General features: G+C 37.0%; 1 protein-coding gene across 1 annotated transcript in view; it reads right to left on the reverse strand.

Annotated features, from left to right (window-relative positions):
- SDCCAG8 (SHH signaling and ciliogenesis regulator SDCCAG8) overlaps positions 1-22,007 on the reverse strand; it is a 273,954-nt gene that overhangs the window by 235,940 nt on the left and 16,007 nt on the right. The window contains 6 exon segments of the mRNA XM_044005377.1: positions 666-730; positions 5,644-5,781; positions 14,250-14,372; positions 17,324-17,437; positions 20,588-20,670; positions 20,784-20,939. Of these exon segments, the coding sequence (XP_043861312.1) occupies positions 666-730; positions 5,644-5,781; positions 14,250-14,372; positions 17,324-17,437; positions 20,588-20,670; positions 20,784-20,939 (679 nt within the window).

The following is a 22,007-nucleotide window of genomic DNA, read 5'->3' on the forward strand; positions in this document are numbered from 1 at the left end:
CAATTTCATGAAAACAATACAAAATATACAGAAGCTAAACAAAAAAACCCTTATGTATGTTTATAAAAATTAATCTGTACTCTTGTTTTTTATATGTAAAAATTTTTAGCCTACAAGTTTTTAAACTGAAATTTGAAAAATATAAGGAGATTTGATAGTTTAGAACCTCTAAAATTATAAAGTTTACTGCATTATTATTATTATTTTGGTGAGACAATTGGGGTTAAGTGACTTGCCCAAGGTCACACAGCTAGTAAGTGTCAAGTGTCTGAGCTGGATTTTAACTCAGGTCCTCCTGAATCCAGGACCAGTGCTCTATCCACTGTGCCACCTAGCTGCCCCTTAAAATCCTCTATTTGGTTTTTCTTTTTTGATTTGGGGCAATGAGGGTTAAGTGACTTGCCCAGGGCCATACAGCTACTAAGTGTCAAGTGCCTGAGGCCACATTTAAACTCAGATCCTCCTGAATCCAGGGCCAGTGCTCTATCCACTGTGCCACCTAGCTGCCCCTTTACTGCATTATTTTGAGAAATTTCCTTTTTAAAAACATGAAATTTCACCAGCAAACACTTTAATATATTAAAATTTGGTGTTTTTGTTATTACTGAAGTTCGGTTAGATCTTTAGGTTTTTATAAATACTTTAAACATATTGTTTCACTTTACCTCAGTGTCTTGACTTGAGATTCTAATATTTCATTCTTTTCTTCATAAATAAGTTTTAATCTTTCCTTTGGAAAAATAAAGGAATACGCATGAATATTTTTCCACGATTATATATCCTCACAGTGTTGTATACCTCAAATTCAGTTATGAAAAGTGAATACAGTTAATCCCAGCCTTCCCAAAAAACCTAAAATGTGTCCTTTTAGGTGAGGAAATCCTTCCTTCTTAAACCTTTTATTATTTTCTAAGGCAAGTGTTTTAAAAAAAAATGGATGAGTGGCTGCCATTCCCATTTCCCAAATGTTGCAGTAATGAAGAACCACTCCCCTTTATCCCAATTTCTGACAAGAAAGGACCGAGGGCTCTTCTAAATATGCCTCTCCAGAGACAGCATGGGAGGAGTATTACATCAGATTTTCCAGAGCAACAAGCTTCCTTCCAGTTTCTGTTTCTCCCCACACCCAAGGCAAGCTGCTCCCAGAAGTAGTGTGACCTTGACAAAAGGGTCACTCTTTAAGACAAAAAGCTGCTTTGAACTTGAACTAGAGCAAAGAAAGTTTTCACTTAAAGATCCTTGAATGCCCAACAGTGGCTACCATAATAGTTTGAACAATAAAGGTACTGGACATGTGTATCAAAAGAATTATGAATGAAAAAGTCTTGGCCACAAATGACATGCATGAATATTAACTAATCCATAATTCTCTACTGGAATTAATATTCCATATCGAACACTGAAAATATTATTTCATCATTAACAAATATATGTCAATATTTCTCACTTCACTTAATTCCACTCATTACAACAAACCAAGTTTTTCTATAATTAGTTTTATGTCTTGTTAATTTTAAATCATATTTTTATCATTTCTAATCAATTCTGTTATATCTAGATCTAGATACAGATATATATAAAGAGCCAAGAAACTTTCCTTTTCAGTTAACAAAAAGTAAATAAATAGTCCATTATACTACTCAGCATGAAAGACATGAGTTTGAGTACTGGCTTTACCATGAACAAGTTGTAAAACCTGGGACTAATTGATTATGTGAAGCCTGTTTCCCCATCTGTAAGATAATATTTGTATTCCAAACTATACAAGGTTCTAGTGAAGATCATATCAAATGATAGAAAAGTGCTTTGTAAATCCAGTGTGATTAAAATGTTAAATAGCAGTCATTATAGCTACCAGACATCTGACAAGTCTCATAAAGGGGAAGAAGAATTAGAATATTAGAGTTCTTTTAAGTACAATCAAGCTTAGCTTAACAGACTTTGTGATTAGGTAAAAATGTTTGTATAAGAAATTGGAATATCTCAGCATAATTTAAATAATCTTTTTTGTTGGAGAGCACTAATAAGCCCAATAAAGGTAGAAGGTTTTATTTCAATCAAATGATTATACTTGATGAAGGAAGTGTTAGTAAACAAAGACATCTAATGAGATATGCCCAGACTATGGAAACTGTGGGAGTTATTAACCATTTTTGTGTCATGTCATCTGGGGGCTGTCTAATGACACCTAGAGATCTCTTCTCACAATAATATACATTGAGTATATTCATAATTGAAGGAAATAGCAAATTTTATTTAGAGGTTAGTGAAAATAAGAATAAGGAATTATTTGGAAGTCATCAACAAAATGTAATGGATACATCTCATCAGATAATCAGATTCCATCTTATGTTCTTATGTCTAGAAGTAAATTTAACCTTTCTCCTACTTATCCAGTTAAATTTAGAGAAAATTAAGTTTGGGACAAGGGCCATATAAAGGCATTAAATGCCAAATAAAGGAATTTACATTTGATTCTCAAAAAAAAAAGGGCAGTCATCAGAGTTTTTTGAGAAGGGAAATGACACCCAACAGATACTTTAGCAACTGTGTTAATGAACTGGAGAAAGGAGAGACTTAAGGCAGGGAGACCAATGAAGAAGCTACTGCAGATAGCCAGGTGGCAAGTGATAAGAGCCTGAAAAAGAGGTGGTATCCAACTGAGAATTAAGTAGGGGACAAATTTGAGAGATGCTGTAGAGGTAGCAACAAGACTTGGCAATTAATTGGGTAGATGTGGAGAGTTGAGGATGACATCATTGGTCGAGATGGGACACAGGACAGGAACATCTCTCTGAAAGATATACATTATGCAAAACAAACAAAACAGATTAAAGCAGGGAGAGATGGAAAAGTATCATATAATAAAAATATATATTCATGCAAGGATGGGAACTCAAAGGTCAAAAATATTGTGGAAATCATTTGGTTAAGTATCGGCAAAGAGAGAAAGAAGGATGGAACTGTTATAAAGAAATACAACAGGGCTCATGGACAAAAGGATGAATAGATAAATAGTTGAGCAACAAGTCGCAAAAGCCCAGGAAAGTAAGAGGCCAATGGCAAATGAATGATACTGTGAATAATAAAGGAGAGTTTTGTTTAAAAAGACAGGTTCTTGGGGTGGAGATAACAATGTATAATACAAAGAGGGAAAAGTGATTTTCTTTTTAGCTGCATAGTAGAGCTGAAAGAATAATATACTTCTGGTCAGGTAACCTGGGTTCAATTCTTGCCTCTTATTATTCCTAGCTATATGACCCTAGGGGCAGATAGGTGGTGCAGTAGATAGAGCAGTGGTCAGGAAAACCCAAGGTCAAATCTGGCCTCAGACACTTGACACTACCAACTGTGTGACCCTGGACAAGTCACTTAACCCTGACTGCCATAAATATCCAGGGCCACCTCTAGTCGTCCTGATGTATATCTTGCCACTGGACCCAGATGGCTCTGGAGGAGTGAGGCTGGTGACTTTGCACAGCCCCACCTCACTTAAATCCAATTTACTGCAAGTCATGACATCATCTCCCAATGTCATGGTCTCTTCAAGAACTAAGGACAAACAACAATATGACCCTGGCCAAGTTACTAGGGGAATGTAAATTGCTATCATGCTTCTTCTAAGTAAAAACATTTTTGAATTGAGGATAGAAAAAGAGTAGATAACAGGAAATGGAAACCCAAGATAATGGTGGAAAAAGGCAGATAGACATATCTGCCTGAAATGAATGCACATTCCCAAGTCTGACTGACTGACTTTGTAAGATGTAGGGAGAAAACTTCTAGGTATAATTGTGGAGCTACTCACAGACATCTTTTGAAAAAAATCTTAGGAAATAAAACCACATGACTGTGGAAAGACAAATGTCCTAATTTTCAAAGAAAAGATGATAGACTATGAAGGCCGGTTGGTACACTTGATTCCCATTTTTGTAAAATTCTAAGACTAAATGGTTTGTGAGTTCTAATAATGGACTTATAAATGATTTGTGAGCTCTTGAAAATGAAAGCAGAGATCACTTAATTCAATCAGGCTTCCTCTAACCTTTCCTGGCCTGACCTGAATATCTATGGAAAGAAATGTCTTTCTGTCACTCCCTCCACTAATATCCTAACCTGGCCTGCCTCCCCTGAAAGGCAGGAAACAGCATTCCACCATGCAGCTTGTCCCTCTTGGGGTAACTATCCCTACTCCCAGCTATAAACTCACTGATGCCTAATGACCTGAGAGGGCTCCATGCTGAGGCCAAATCCCTAGAGTTGTTGAAAACTCACCAAAACTCATTCCATGATCAACAATCCTACACTATATCATCTTAGTAATTCTCATCTCCCTGCCGTCATTATTCAAACCCTTGTCACCATCCTTCCACTGAGCTCACTGGAATGTTAAATTTATTTTCATTTAAAATCTTTTCTTTTCCAACTCCTTCCATCTTCTGGCTTTCCCTGAGATCTTAGTCCTCTTTTTAGCACTGGTTTCACTTTCACTCATAGACCCTAATACACTGGGTCAGGGGGCACAGTTGGAATACTCACTGCTCCACTGTTACTTCCAGGCTCTTTCTCTACCACCATCACTGAGTAATGTCTTCTCCTTTTAGGTCCATCTATTGACCTCCAGGACATTCTTCTTTCCTCAATAATTCCAAAGACTGACTCACAGTCTCTCTCTCCTCCCCAATTGCTGCCTTCATGTTAAGGAACTTCAACATGAGATCTCATCAGCTCTCATGTATTCATTTATCTCTGTTGATGATTCTCAAATCTACTTCTCCAGAGTCAGCCTCTCTGCTGACCTCCAGACATCCCAAACCAAATGCCCCATAGGCATCTTAAACTCAGCATGTCCAAAATGGAATTCATTAACTTGGCCCAATTCTACTCTATTTTTATCAGTGGTATAGATAAAGGAATAGAGAACATGCTATTCAGATTTGTAGATGGCGTGAAGCTAAGAGAGAAAAATAATGTTGGATAAGAGACTCAAGATCTTTTTGAATCACAACAGGTTAGAATGAGAAGCTGAATCACATGAAATTTAGTCATTATAAAGGTCCAAACAGACTAAAAAAAATAAAATTTTATAACTGAAGAGTGTCCTTAATAAATACTAAAGCAGAGGTGAATGGAAACTGAAAAAATATTTGGCAAGATAATAAAGCTCATATAATGGATACAAACTCAATATTAGTTAATTGCATGGTGGTAGCCAAATTAAAAAAAAAAGTTTATCCCTGGGGCAGCTAGGTGGTGCAGTGGATAGAGCACTGGCCCTGGATTCAGGAGGACCTGAGTTCAAATCCGGCCTCAGACCCTTGACACTTACTAGCTGTGTGACCCTGGGCAAGTCACTTAACCCCCATTGCCCTGAAAAACAAACAAACAAAAAACCCCAACTCTGGGCAGCTAGGTGGCACGGTGGATAAAGCACTGGTCCTGGATTCAGGAGGACCTAAGTTCAAATCTGGCCTCAGACACTTAACACTTACTAGCTGTGTGACCCTGGGCAAGTCACTTAACCCTCATTGTCCTGCCCCCCCCCCAAAAAAAAGAAAAGAAAAGGAGAATACTAAGTCATGAACAAAGAGAAAGAAATTTTAAAAAATAAGACATGAAAATCAAAAGTATTCGATTACTCACAAGTTCTAGTTGCCATTTTTCCAGATCAGAAGTGGTTGATTTGACCTGTTCAAGATCAGTTAAAATAACATGTGACTTGCTAGTTTGACACATTCTGAAATCATCAACTGGCTTAATCCAAGAATTCTGAGGATTTTCCTGCATAAAAATGTAGTCATTTATTACAATTAAAATTCAAAGTCAAACTGATGTTGTGACATTAGGCTTCTTTTCTAAGAAGAAAAATATGTATTATATGTATGCCGGTAAGTCATAATTTTAGGTATGTACACTAGGAGATTTATGGGCTCAATCTTTTTAAATTTAATTTTTAAAATTTTAATTAACACTTTTATTTGAAGTTTTGCATTTCAAATTCTATCCCTCCATTAAATTTCTTCCCCTTTTGTAGAGCAAGCTAGGAAATTGAGAGGGGCTGGCATTTTTGTGGAAGGAGATGATGGAATGCGAAGAGGTAGCAAGAAATGGGGTTTTTCAACTGTTCACAGTCAGACTCAATTATGGGAAGTAGTATTTTGTTAGCATTGAACTGGGAAGTGGTAACATTTGACTAAGTCTCCTACCCTCAAAGGCCCTGAAATAACAAAGGACAATGGCAATTGAGTTGTTCTTAAGCACCAAAGAAGAAGGAAAATTGAGTTGGGCATTTGGGTCTCTAGATACCTGGTGTTTGGGTCCTCAGGGATCTGAATGAACTCACACTCGGCACCAGTTCATGTGCCCAATCCCAAGGTGGCAGGGCATGATGCTTAAATAGATGATTTCCTGCAAATGGAGCATGTCCTGGGCTTCTAGTTGGGTCTAGTGTCAGAGACCCTACTCCTGGATGAGGTGCTGGTGGCAAGAAGTCTTTTATCTGAGGCACTGGTCCTGGATGGTGGGGTCCAGCATGTATGAAGTCTAGTGGGAGAGGCTCTGGGGACTGGGCATTCCATGGTTATGGAGAGATGAGGCACTGGTGCTTTTCTTATATAAACTGGTGAAGTAGGGCAGAGGATTTAGGAGCTAGGCTTGAATGTTGATTCAGTAACTCAAGTCAACATGTTGGGGGCTGGAAGAGTAGACATCCAAAGCCAGTCCCTGAGAAGGAGGCCACTAGATCATGTCCCAGCTTGGTACCAAAGGATGGCATTCATTCAGGGTAGAGAAGTAAAACAAGGTGGGTTTGTTGTTGTTGTTGTTGTTGTTTTGTGGTTGCTGGGATATGGGGAAAGGGCAGAAAATAGAATAGTAGAATAGAGAAGGCATTTAAACCCAGTACCAGAGAGGGGCTAGGGCACCGTGCTGGCTCTGGTTCCCATGATGTTAACTCACAGGCTCCTGCTTCATGGTCATTCTCCCACTTCCCGATGGTTCAACCTTCTACCTGCCTTACAGAATATTAATACTCATAGGAGAGTCTGTGGGTATTTAAGGTATCATTTGTTAAGAGGTATAAATCAAGAATGAGTGACCTTTTACAATTGCATGTACCAAGGCCCAAACCCCAATACTCTGAAATGCTGGTAATTGGAGGCAGCATCAATTCTTAAAAGCTGGGGACAAAAAAACCTCTTTGGCTTCACTGCTATTGGTTGCAGATCTCTGGTACAAACTCTGAGGTGACTCCTGGGAAAGTATAGACTTCAAGGCAGCCATAGCTTAGTCTATCCTTTCTACTAAAAAAATTACACACACTCATATTTTCAGAAGAACTAGTTTTTCTGACTAAGTAGATAAATATAATGAAGTCAGAGTGACTACTGAAGACCTTTTTAGGGTCTACTTAAAAAAATACACATTTAAATGATCAGATTGGTATGTATACAATTATTCCAAATATATAAGCAATGCTTACAATAAAGTCTAGTAAAGGGGGCAGCCAGGTGGCGCAGTGGATAAAGCACTGGCCCTGGATTCAGGAGTACCTGAGTTCAAATCAGGCCTTAGACACATGCCACTTACCAGCTGTGTGACCCTGGGCAAGTCACTTAACTCCCATAGCCCCACCAAAAAAAAAAAAATACATATAAAGTCTAGTAAAGTTGTACTTTGTTCCATCATCATGGGATAGAGGAAAACCTGTATTTTCAAAAGCTCTATTAGTGGAGCCCAAACTCTAGTTGGTCCTACCAGCCTGTAATTCATCCTACCGTTTTCAGGTTAACTTCTTTTAAAATAATCTGTCAGATTCAGCTATAGCTAAAAAACCAGGATAATAATTTATCATAATGAAATAAGGAACTGGAAATCCTTTAAGTCATGTGCTTTTAATTAACATAAACTCAAGTTAAGGCCTAAATCTTAGAGGGAACAGAAAAGCAGCTACTTTCAGTCAGAGGGAGATAAACTCAGTACTGCTTTATCATATCTATGCTATTTTGTAAAAAGTCATTATCAAAGACTATGTATTCATAATGACAATTTTGTCAATGCATAAAAACTAAAATGTTAAACTATTAATAGAGGTAAAAAGATAATAGTTATTGACCCATTTAAATGAGATGAATTCTGCGTGGTTTTATTTTGCTTTGCTTTAAAAATAAAAACACTGGGGCAGCTAGGTGGCGCAGTGGATAGAGCATGGCCCTGGAGTCAGGAGTACCTGAGTTCAAATCCGACCTCAGACACTTAATGCTTACTACCTGTGTGACCCTGGGCAAGTCACTTAACCCTAATTGCCTCACTAAAAAAAAAAATAATAATAAAAATAAAAACACCAAGTATAGTGCCATATACAGACATACTATATATATATATATATATATATATATATATATATATATGTATATATACACACACCCATATATATATGCAGTAAACACCTAGAAAATCTACTCAATTATCATAACTAATAGAGAAATAGAAAAGAGAGAAACAAAGAAATTAGATAGAAAAAAGAAGGGTTAATGACATACCTAGTATAATTTTAAAACTATATATACCATATGTTAAATCCTTTTTAAAAAGACCACTAGTATACCAAATAGATAGAAAGACATGTATCTATCTTTCTGAAACTACACCCATATATACATTTTTGAAAAACCAATATTCCTTTGTCCATGTGAAAAGACATGTGGGCTTATTCACCACTTCCTTCCCCTTTTGCCTTGCTTACTTCTCCCTCTGATTCATTTATCTGCCTCATTTCCTTTCTCATCTTGCTTCCTAAATGTCCTCACTTGCCAACTTTAACTGTTATGGTACTGCATGGCTGTTGAAACTATGAGTAATTCAGCGATGTTTAGATGAGTGCATATTTAGAAAGGAAAAAGGGGGGGGGAAGTTCCTTTTAAAATAAGCTTGTTTTAAATGTATTTTATGTGATTTTTTTTCAAATTTGGCATTCAAAATCTAAAACTACTGAAATTTTATCTATCAATGGCATAGAGATATATGTGTGTGTACTCAAGAAAGAAAAATATAAGTAACAAAAATAATTTAACAATTGATCATACCTTTTAAATGACTGCTCAGGAGAAGCAACTGAAAAAAAAATCATCTGTTTACTTTACAATTAGGAGTGACCACTGCCAGTTCCTTCTTGTGAATGGCAGATTCAAACAATATACCTTCAGGATTATAAATCATATCTTCAGGAATCATTCAAATAGAAGAATAGTTCCAGACCTCAAAACTAGAAGAAAAGCCTAAATAAAGTTATATCCTCTAAGTCACTGATTTCTTTAAACTAATTAAATTAGCTAATGACCATAACATTTAATTTTAAAGCAAAGGTATCAAAGATATGCACAACTAAAGTATTCCAGAATCATCACATGGAATGTTTCCACAAAAATTGAGAAAGCCAATATCTTACAGTCAACAAGGGGAAAAGTAGTGTTTTGCCCGAAGGCTGGAACTATAATACTGATTTTAAAAAAATTTTTAAGGTTATCTGCTTTTTCAAAGTTCACCTAGAAACTCCACATCATAGTCATAAATTTGTAGAACTGAAAGTGAATTAGGAAATTGTTTAGGCTCACCACCACCACCACCATTTGACAGATGAAGAAACTCAGGTCTAGAGCTATTGAAGGATTTATACAGCATTACAGAGGGAGTCAGTGAAAGGTCTAGGAAAGAACTCAGGCCTGTTACTTTTTTTTTTCCCCCAGGGCAGTGAGGGTTAAGTGACTTGCCTAGGGTCACACAGCTAATAAGTATCAAGTGTCTGAGGTCAAATTTGAACTCAGGTCCTCCTGAATCCAGGGCTGGTGCTTTATCCACCGTGCCACCTAGCTGCTCCCCCAGACCTGTTACTTCTGGGCCAATATTATATTTGTTGGGCTATGCGCTAGTATTTTCTAAATTAACAAAGGTTTACTTTCTCGAACTGTCAAAGTTAATTCTAAATCTTAGTATAACTTGAAGCAATGGAATGAGATCTATCTAGAACAGGGTTCCTTCCTAATGCTTCAGCTATCCAATTGCCATTCTTCTTTCCCTAAAAGGAAAAGTAACAGGCATGCTGATGGATTGATTTTGAACAGAGGTGTCAAACTCACCCCCAAGCCTGGTATGTAAAACTCTAGGTACTGTCAAAACCAGATTAAAATGTGGCAGCTAGGTGGCACAGTGGATATAACACCAGCCATGGATTCAGGAAGACCTGAGTTCAAATCTGGACTCAGACACTTGATACTTCCTAGCTGTGTGACCCTGGGCAAGTCACTTAACCCTAATTGCTGCACCCTCCACCAAAAAAAAAAAAAAAAAGGTAATTCAGAAATGTTTAACAAAACAAATAAAAATACAATAGAACAATGAAAATGTTAATTTGTGGCTTTCTAAGTCAATATTACTATCTGTAGGGATTATTTCTATTTGAGTTTGATACCAGGGATTCAGAGCTAATGAGGTGGTATGCCATCTGTTAAGAGTTTGCCTTTCAGCCATCTTTAGCAAAATCTTGAATTAGCAACTGACAACCCGTTACCTTCTGAGTAATTGGCAGCAGGACGGGGATTGCTAATAACTGTTCTACTCTCACTCAGTTTCAACTAATATAGGAGGTCTCATGGAATGAGGGTAGTCTCCAACACAGACTAAGGTGGCAGATTTCTTTTATGAATAGGACAAGAATCCTTGATTTACAACTGACTCCTTCCTTGCCAAGAGGAGGTAAAGTATGGGAAAAGATGCTAGATTTGGAATCAAAGGGCCAAGGTTACGATTCTCGTTGTGCCATCTGTGTGAGTTTAAATGGGTCACTTGACAGTTTCAAGTTTCCTCATCTGCAAAATGAGGAGGTTGGAATTAAATGACCTCTAATCAGAGAATCCAAGAATCTTAGCAGAAGCCATTTAATATAAGACCTACCCAAAATGAATCCCTCCTATAACATTCTAGGTAATTTAGCCTCTGCTTCAAGACCTCAAATGAGGAAGAACCAACGCACTCCAGAGCCAGCCCACTCTACTTTATTAGGGAGCTTTTCTTAACATCAAACCTGAGTATAAATCCTGGCAGCTTCCACTCACAGCTGAGTGCTGTCTCCTGTGGCCAAAGAGAACAAATGTATCTTCTCTATCACGTGAAAGCCCTTCAGATCTTTGAAAACAATTAGTTTATCCCTTGAATCTTCTCTTCTCCCAGCTAAGCCCTCCTAGTTCCTTCAATTTATCTCTACATGACTTGTTCTCAAGGCTCCTGAAGCGCCTGACTGCCCTTTTCTTGACACTTCAGTTCACCAACGTTCTTCCTGAACTGTAGCATCCAGATCTGAATACAACACTGCAGATGTGGCCCTAGTCCCGCTAAAGCCTAGAATGACATTGTTTTTTTCTTTAACGTCATACTAACAATGATCTTGCAAATCCATGAAACCCTATCTGCTAGCTGATCCTTCTATACTTGTGAAGTTGTTTTCTAACACAAGTGTAAAACTTGACCTTTAGCCCTACTGAATTTCATCTTACTATATTCAGCCCATCATAATTTGTCACAATCTTTTTGCACCCTAAGTCACCCAGCCTGTCAGGTGTTACTTAGTTTTATGTCATCTGAAAAATCTTATAAGCATGCCATCTATGCCTTTATCCCCATCATTGATAAAAATATGAAGCAATGTAGGACCAAATACAGATCCCAGAGGCACTCCATTGGAGACCTAACTCCTCCCAAATTGAGGTTGGTCAACAAGTTCCAAGTCTAATTATATTATTGTCTAGTTCACACCCCTATTTTCTTCACAAGAATGGTATGAAATATTTTATCAAATGTTTTGCTAAAATCTATCAAATATATCTACAACATTCCCCTGATCTGAGTTTACTAATCTTGTCCAATAAAAGAAAAAAATGAAAGATCATATGTCATAGTAAAGAGACAGAACTGTCCTAGAAGTCAGGAAGACCTAGGGTAGTTCAAGTGCTACCTCTGACACATTGGGAGAGGCACTCAGTGACCCAGCAACTCTCCAAATATATAGGTTACAGAGCAAATGCCAACCTGCCCTGGTTTCTTTCTTCTTAGAGTTCCCTAGACCAATAAGATCACAGGTCTGGTTCAAAAAAAAAGAAAAGAAAAGAAAAGTTTGTTTGGCATGAGTAGCCCTTGATAAAGCCATGGTGGCACTGCTTTGATAGTTACTTATTAGCCATTTCTTTAATGGTCCATTCTAAAATTTTCCCAGGAATCAAAGTCAAGCTAACTGGCCTATAGTTTGTCATCTCCTTTCTTCCCTTTTTTGAACATCAAGACATTTGCCCTTCTCTAATCCTACAGTGCCCCTCCTACCTTCCATGATCTTTTAAATATCACAAATAATGAGTAACAATCCCATTTGCAAATTCCTTCTGTATCCCAGGGATCTAGTTCATCTGGACCAGATGACTTGAATTAATCAAGGACACCTTATCATATCCTAACTTATTTTCAGTAAAAAACTCCTCATTAACCATCTTTGTTCTATCATTTCCACTGTAAATGATTTATTGTTCTTGGCAATGGAAGAAGCAGCAAAATAAGACCTGAGCAGCACTTTCTTTTCACCATTATGAGTCAAAGACATCTCCATTCACCTCAAGTAGGAATCCAATGCTCTTCCTCTTCCCAGCAATCCAGCCAAAACAATGTTTCTTGTTGTCTTTGACTTTTCACATCAGCCTAATTTCCATTTTCTGTATGTCTTTTTTTTTTTTTGGTGGGGCAATGAGGGTTAAGTGACTTGCCCAGAGTCACACAGCTAGTGTCAAGTGTCTGAGGCTGGATTTGAACTCAGGTCCTCCTGAATCCAAGGCCAGTGTTTTATCCACTGCGCCATCTAGCTGCCCCTTCTGTATAAGTCTTATAAAAATCTAAGCTGGTTGATGACTTCTCTGTATATCCACATTGGTTTCTTCAAATAATTCTTCTTTTTCCTCTTTACTGGAATTGTCTTCTTCTGTGTCAACAGAATTTCTTTCTTGAGTTTCTCATTTTTCCAAGATTAAACTTCCCCAGGAGAATTTTAGTACATTAGAATATTCCTATCCTTCCTCTCCAAATTCTGAAATCTACTTCCAATCTGGGTTCAGATCAGACTATGCCTGGCTTTTTACTCCTTTTAGAAAGTCCTTTCCAGGCTTAAATTCATGGCAAAGCTTGAAATGCAGGAGCTAAGATATCACCCCATTCTCAAGGGAAGGATTCCTACAATCTAGCAAGAAGGGACATGACTGGAAGCATAAGATCTGATTTAATTGGTATTAGTAGACAGGTTATCAAGCCACAAATCTCCTGGGGTCTCACTCTCTTTTGACCTTCCTCTTTATCTTCCTTTCTAGTTTTCTACAAAGGAAGAAGGTTGCCTCTCCTCAATATCAATTCTCTTTCCCCTACCTGGCGTCAAGGCAAGTGGAAGCTTGTGGGGCCCAGCTTCCTTGTAGAAGGGAAGCCATTCCTTGTACCTTCCACAACCCTCCCCCAGTTCCCCTGAATATTCATACAGCCTCCCAAGCTTATAATAGTGCAGGGGACTCCTCCAAAAGTAATCTGACACTTAGAGTTGTTAGAGAGGCAGTCTCCTTCTCTTTAGTTTTATAAAGTCCAGATAACTCAATAGTAAATGAGGACTGGGTTTTGCTCTCCCAAATTGTGGATCAGTCACTGTTTGATCCTCCAGTTCCAGAGATACTATCTTCTTCACTCCAAACAGTTGGAGCCAGGAGCTCTCACCACCCTTTCACTGCCACATCCACAAGGCCATGTTGTTTCTTTCCCTCCTGGGGTTGTGTGATTGATTCACAATATGAGGAACTACTTGGCTGCTATGCCACTACCTCTCAGGGCTGTTATCTCTCAGGCTAAGGGCTGGGAACAGTCAATAAAGAGCAGTGTAGATACAGAGGCTGCACCTCCCACCAAGGACCAAAGTTTCCTTTCAGGTGTCTCCTCTCTGGTGTGTGCTCAGTTCTATACAGATTTCTCACCTTCTGAGAGATCTTTCTGCCCATGTACAAGCTCATCCCAGGACAGCATAGATCTGTAGCTGCCTGACCCAATCACACCATTCCCAATTAAAGCCAGAATTTAACTAAGTAGATAGAATCAAAGTTCCAGGAAACAGTTCCATTATTCAACTCTGAAAAATTATTCACATCCCTTCTTGGTTACCCCTTTACATTAAAAAAAATACTCACAGAGGAATCCATAAAGATTTGCCCAATTTTCTGCTCTGCTGATCTGGATTTCAACTCTTCCTGAAGTTTTGCATTTTCAAGCACAATTACATGTATTCTATCCTTCATTCCAGATAGTTCTTCCTACAGAATGCAACAAAAGCATACATATGTTTAAACTACCGAACAGACTGCTTTTCCTAACAGATTCCTAGATTCCTAGCAGAATGCCAGGGTACTTAATCTCTTAGGTCTTTATCCAGATAAGCTGTTGTTTGTCCTTTGTCATAACTTGCACTGAATTGGATTTAAGTGAGGCAGGGCTGTGCAAGGTCACTAACCTCACTCTCTCCTCCAGAGGCATCTGGGTCCAGTGGCAAGATATATATCAAGATGACTGGAGATGGCCCCAGGTGTTTTTTTAAGGCAACTGATGTTAACTGACTTGCCCAGGGTCACACAGCTAGTGTCTGAGGTGAGATTTGAACTCAGGTCAACTAGGTGGTGCAGTGGATAGAACCCTGGCCCTGAAGTTGGGAGGACCAATTCACTGAAAGTCATGACATCACCCTGATGTCATGGTCCTCTTCAAGAATGAAAGACAATGTACACAGTATCATCAACATTATGTGTTGATCAACTGTGATACACTTGATTCTTCTCAACAATACAATGATACTAGATAGTTCCAAAGGACTCATGACAGAAAATGCTCTCCAAATCCAGAAAAAAAAGAACTGTGGAATATGGATGTAGATTGAATCATACTATTTCTTTTTGTTTTTCTTTTTTGAGGGTTTTCCCTTTTGTTCTGATTCTTCTTTCATAAGATACCTAATGCAGAAATATGTTTAATGTGATTGTACATATATAACCTTTATCAGATTACTTGCTGTCTTGGAGATGGGAAGAGGGAGGGAGAAAAATTTGAAACTAGAAATCTTATAAAAACAAATGTTGAGAACTATCTCTATGTGTAACTGGAAAATAATAAAATACTTTTATAATAATAATAAAAATGAAAGACAAACAACAACAAGCATTATGTGACAGATAAAAAGCTAGAGATAGCAAATAATGTTGAGATTAATGTATCCTTTTTTTAGCTATTTGTGGACTTGATTCAATCCCACCTTACTAAAGAACAAGTATGAGGAAGCAGAACAAAAGGATTTATCATCAGAGAATAGGAAAAAAGATTATTAAAATAAAAGAAGGTTTAATTTTCTGAAGAAAAAAGCCAGGCTTATTAACAAGGTATAACTGACCAATTTCAATTTGTTAAAAAAAAAAATCAACAAGGAGACAAAAATGGGGAGATTGAAGGTATGGAGGAGTGGAACAGGTACACACAAAATGTAAATGGAGAAGATTCAATGGAGAGTTGTTCAAGGGGGGACAAACGATAAAGGTTAGTGCTTTCCTTTGGACTACAGAGTAGGAATAATACAATACAATTTAGAATTTAGAGTTGCTAGTTTAGTCAATAAATGTTTATTAACCACTAAACAGAGTACACTGTTTGGTTCTAGAGGAAAAGAAAAAATGAATGAATGTTTTCCACCCTGAAGAAGTTTTTATATTCAATGGGATGCTAAAATAAAAAGAAATGATACAATTTTGAATATGATAAATACTTAAGCAAAGTTTAAAGTTCTATGACTTAGAGTTACTTTACTTATGTAAACTATACAGTTTGGAATGAATCCTGATCCAGAGTTGATGGTTACTCTTTATCATAAAGAGAAATACTCAAAGGCACATTAAAGGAACCTGAAGTTTATCCTAGAACATTTTCTGTATTTAGTATACAGTATGGGAAAGAGATTAGCTAAACAATGTTCTATATTCCCATCCACACCCTTATTGCACCCCCCCCCAAAAAAAGCCCTTTGGATCTTAGTTGTCTACAAGTCCCATGTGGACCAATATTATAGCACTTCTCTCCACATATTTGTACATATGTATATCTATGGACAGTAGGGAGGGGGAAAAGGGGTAGAGGAGAAACAGTGAGTGGGGGGCCATATAATTGTCAGTCTAAATAGACTAAAGATGGCTTCTGGAAATGACTGACCGAAGATAAAGAAAATAAAACATTTAAGGGAAGACATTAGATAAATGCATATGCAAGAAGGATTTAACCCTAAGAGCAAGGAATAAAAACACCAAAAGGTAGACCTGGGCTCAATTAGGGAAAAGTTTACTAACAAAAAGCTGTCTCAAAGATGAATGGACTGGGGTCAGCTAGGTGGCGCAGTGGATAAAGCACTTGCCATGGATTCAGGAGGACCTGAATCAGGCCTCAGACACTTGACACTTACTAGCTGTGTGAACTTGGGCTAGTCACTTAATCCTCACTGCCCCACCAAAAAAATGAAAGGATGAATGGACTGCCTTGAGAAATATACTGGGTTCATCATTATGGGAGATCTTTACATAGAAACTGGATATTCTATCAGAGATGTTCAAGGACATCTCTATGTATTAGTTCAAGTACACATTGGAATAGATGGTCACAGGGGTTCATTCCAACTCAAATCTTGCGATTAGTATTTAACAAATACCACCTTTGTGACTTCATACTCCTGCTACAAATGGCCATTTCCTGTTATTATTTCTGAGCTAGCCCTACTCTGTTCAATCTTATTTCCTATTTCTTCATATCAACACCCTTTGTCTACTTCTGTGAGAACTACTACTTCAGGTAAGAGGCAATCACAGTGGTACAAGTAAGAAGTAATGAGGGCCTGAACTAAAGTAATGCAGTGGGACTAGCAAGGGAGAAACAGATGAAATTTTGCAGAAGTTGGAATGAAAGGTCTTGGCAACTGACTGGATATGGTAGTGTTAATCAAAAACAGTATAATTAGTTCATAAAACAATGGTAGGGAAGGGAGCAGAAAGGATCAAAGGCTAAAAATCTATATGATTGAGAGAAAAATGTCCCATCAATAAAGATAGAAGTTAGAGGTAAGGACAGGTTTTAGGGAAAAGGTAATAAATTCAATGAAACAATTTGGTATAAGTTCATATTGTTTTTTTTTAAATCAACTTGACTTTATTAAGTTTTAAAATTTAAAAAAATACCTTACCTTACAAAACTTCACTTCTGCCTCTAAATGATGAATATATTGGGATTGATCATTAATGACGGGAACAAGATCAAATAGGGCAGGCACACTGCTATTTTCATTTTCTGATGTTTTCTAAGGTAAAAATTACATGGGTTAGCTATATTTGCATTGAGTAAAATATCAGCTATCATCATTCTCATTCAGGACTGGGTATACTGGACAAAAATTACTACATTTTTTGTGATTTCTATATATTTATTCTAAAAACCCTGTGAATGGACAAAACTTGGGGATATTGCTATAAATTTAAAGCAGCTATAAAATTGTTTAGACTAGTGCTATAAAAATGGTAGGATAATGTACGAATGTTATCAATTTCTGCCAAGACTATGTAGCACAAATTTCTCCTGGAAACTACCATAGAACTTGATTGATAGGACATTCTCCAGTAACATAATTTCAGTTGAATTCAACATTTAGTAAGTTCCTTTCCTCAAGGAGCATATTTTTCTAGAAGGGTGCATCCCTATGGTCTCTTAGAACAATGTTCTCTTTACACAAGGGGCAGAGCCCACTGGCCAATGCCATAAAGTAATTATTTCACAAGGCATATTACTGAATGGCTGAGCCTCTAAGCACTCTAATTATGTGTATACCCCATCTAAATCTGATATTTGACTAATCAGTGTTAGAAGAGATCAGAAAAAGAGAAGTCAAGGGAATTTATCTGTGCAGCCTCCCACTTCTAGGTACCAGAGATCTCCACCTTGAAAGTAGTGACTACACACCACAGAAGTGAACATGACTCTATTCTCTGGTATCTCTGAGAATTGGTGACCAAAGTAAATAAATATTTGTGGTGACTATCATATAGCAATTAAATACTATAATCCCAAATCAATGGAAAGACATGATGTATAGTCCTCCACACCAAGATAGAAACTTGTTAAGGAAATGGACTGTTTGTTTTTTGCTCTGTGTCCTAGAACTTAGCACATGTCTGACATTTCATTGTTTGTTTTATTGAACTGTAGTTGGAGGATATGGAATTGAATTCTTTTTTCTGCTACCTAAGGAACTTTGGCAAAGTTACAAATTGTCTAATTTTCCTCACCTATAAACTGAGAGTGATAATAGATTATTTCAAAGGTCTTAGGAAGTTCTATACTCTTAATAATTTAGTGAAAACCAACATGAACTGACTCAGTGAGAATATGCAGTCTAAGTCAATGGAAAAAATTATAACTTTTAAGTGCATATTGCTGAGGTCACATAAAAAAATCTACATCTTCTCTGAAATGCCAACTACACTGTGAATACTTCAATTTTTAATGATAACTGGATTATAGATGAGAAAAGCAATGTTCTTCAGCTTATTTCATCACATCTATGTCTTTTATAATCATTACAAAACTGTCAACATCTGCTTTTGAATAACATCCTCTTATTTATGCATAAGTAGGGATATAGCTATAATATATTATCAAAATTATTATGCTTTCCTTTGGGAATAACTTATGTTTTAACTATGTAATATCAGTGTTCAGACTTTATCTTGGAAAAATGCTGGCAGATATGTTTAGTTATTTCAGCAAATAGAGTAATAGCAAATTGATCCATAAAATTAATAATTTCACCTATCATTGGTTTAAATATATTACTGAAAGTATTTCACAATCAAATTCTTAGTGATAGCAATAAGTCACCTGAATGACAAAAATGTTATTTAAATTATTTTATTGAATTATGCAGTTATATTTATATAATTAAGATAATCTCATCAATGAAGCACAAATCTTTAAAGTAGATATTAAATATATATAATTGTAAGATTACAATGAAATGTTACTACAGGTTTCTATCATAAACCTTTCATCCCTTAAAAACAGAAATTAACATGTCACTGGGTCTCAAAATAATAATTCAAGGGATCAAAATGTTTGATGAAAAGGTGTTCTAAACTATGCCCAATGGAATATTTTATATTTATATTGAATGTCATACCTTCCTGAAGTGCTTTCATATCAATTATTTAATCCTTAAAACAACTCTATAAGGAAGGCATGGAAGATATCATCACCATTTTTCAGATGATGAAATCGAGGCCCTGCAATATGAAGAGTGATGTGCTAAAAGTTAAATAGCAAGTAAATGATATATTCAGGACTCAAGCTTCAGAAAGCCCTCCTATTTCTAATTTCATGTTCTTTCTACTGTAAAGCTCTTCCTATTGACAAGAATTAAAATATACTGGTAGGCAATTTGAAAACATTTTTAAAAAGACAGGAGATGAACAATCTCATCAATAAATTCTGTATATGCTTCAGTTTCATTTTACCTAGTAATGAAATTAAAAATTGGAGGTGGGTTAACTTTTTTTTTTTTGGTGGGGCAATGGGGGTTAAGTGACTTGCCCAGGGTCACACAGCTAGTATGTGTCAAGTGTCTTGAGGCCAGATTTGAACTCAGGTACTCCTGAATCCAGGGCTGGTGCTTTTATCCATTGCGCCACCTAGCTGCCCCGGGTTAACTTTTTTTAAATTAAAAAAAGAAGAAAAACCAAAAGTAAAAGGCCAGGAGAAGGGTATTTTGTCTCTGAAGTTATTATCTCCCTACATAAGACTTGAACATCCCCATTGATAGCACCTGTGAGATTGTGATCATATTTCTTGGACAAAATTAGTTCTCCACTTGACTTGGGAACTTTCTCACAAAGATAACTGACACCACATTAGGAATGAATGATAGACTAATAGTATTTGAGGATGACTGAATAACAGCTGACAAATTCTAGGAATCTGACAGATTTGGAGAAGGGTAGTCAGAGATCAGAAATGAGGACCTGTTATCTTTCTGTAGAAATCTAAATACAACTTATACCCTGAGGTTTCCAAGGGGCAAGGATATACCAAAGAGAGACTGAAGGGCACACAATGATTGAATTCATGAGCTGGGGTTCTGGAACCCAGACTACCTATAGTTTAATTATAGCCTTTCATTCTCACTCACTTTCTTATTAGAATTCTAGCAGGCAAAACTACAGAAATTCAAAGCACTGAAAGTCCCTCCTTTAAGCAAATATAGAGAGGCTTCCTTCGGTCAAATATGTTGGAAGACATGAAGTGGCTTTTAAAAATACAAGTTATTGTGCAGTTTGTGTAAGAATGTTAGGCTCAGAGTTAGCAGTCAACCTAGGTTACTGACAAAGTGATTATTTAAAAATACAACTCTATGTCAAAACAGAATGCTGATTTTAATTAAGTTTTCGAAAGGAATACATACCAAAGGTGATATTTTCCTTTTTGGTGAGAATACTTCACTTTCCTTGCTGCTCTGCTGATTTAATAAGGCTTTAAGTTGGTTAACTAGAGGGAAAAAAAACCTCATTAGCTCAACCCAAGAATAATAACTTATCTCAATCATTATAGCATCATAATTCCTTAAATTCAAGAATCAAATTTCAACACCAAAAACACACCTGCATGGCTATGCTGTAGTTCATGCCAAGTGGCCCCACTGTCCTCAGTGCCAGTTTCACTACAGGATTCTTCATGTTCAAATTCATCTTCCCCAACTATGATATCACTTTCCTGAAGGGCACATTTCAGTTGGTGAATGCTTCTGTTGGCACGTTCTGCAACAACAAATATGCTTTTATCCAGGGCCTACACAAGCTACAAGGGTTGCATAGCTTATACACCCATAAGAATAAATTTCAAAGGGGGCAGCTAGGTGGCATAGTGGATAGAGCACCGGTCCTGGAGTCAGGAGTACCTGAGTTCAAATTCAGCCTCAGACACTTAACACTAGCTGTGTGACCCTGGGCAAGTCACTTAACCCCAACTGCCTCACTTTAAAAAAAAAAAAAAGAATAAATTTCAAACAGGTGGTGAGTTAATAGAAACGAAGCCAGCTCTTCGAATTAGCTGAGCTGGAATCAAGTTTGAGGATTGTGTCAGTCTTTGCTAGAGCCAGGGTGTTTATCCATTTTTCTCTTCCCCTATTCCCTTGTCACTGGCTTTATTAACTTCACCTTTGATGTATATTTTATTCCCATTAATAAAACCTGATTTGTTTGTGGAAAAGAGGCTGTTAATCGCCTTTCTTATTGGCCTGGGAGAAATTACTAAAAAAGGCAGTTTGGAAGGGAGGAAACTTTGGACCTAGAGGTCCCTCATTATTTTCTGAATCCCAATATTACAGCAAACCACCCAATTAACTCTTCCCATATTAAATTTGGCCCTTACAACCATGAAGGGAAAATTGCTAGGACTTAGTAGATGACTAGATAAAATGGTCAAGAGTGTTTGATTAACTCAAGAGTTAAGGATGACAACTAGGTTGTCACCTGGGAAGATGGTGGTAACCTTTAGTGATAGGGAAGGTAGTGGAAGGCAGGAGAGTTTGAGAACAAAAATAATGAGTTAATGAGGTCAGTCTAAAAGACATCAAATTTAAGATGTCCAGGTAGGGAATGGAGATATGAGACTAAAGGTCAAGAGAAAGGTTAAGGCTGGATAAAAAGAGTTGAGAATCTTCTAAATAAAGATAATTGAACACATAGAATTTGAAGTGATCATCAGACATAACACAAAGAAAGAAGAGGGTCCAAAATAGAACCTAAGGAGATATCTATAGTTAGTTCTTGCAACCTGAATGAAGATCCAGCAAAAATCAAATAGATCTGGTCCAAATGTTAAGA

This window comes from Dromiciops gliroides, chromosome 4, assembly GCF_019393635.1.
Source record: "Dromiciops gliroides isolate mDroGli1 chromosome 4, mDroGli1.pri, whole genome shotgun sequence".
NCBI lineage: Eukaryota > Metazoa > Chordata > Mammalia > Microbiotheria > Microbiotheriidae > Dromiciops > Dromiciops gliroides.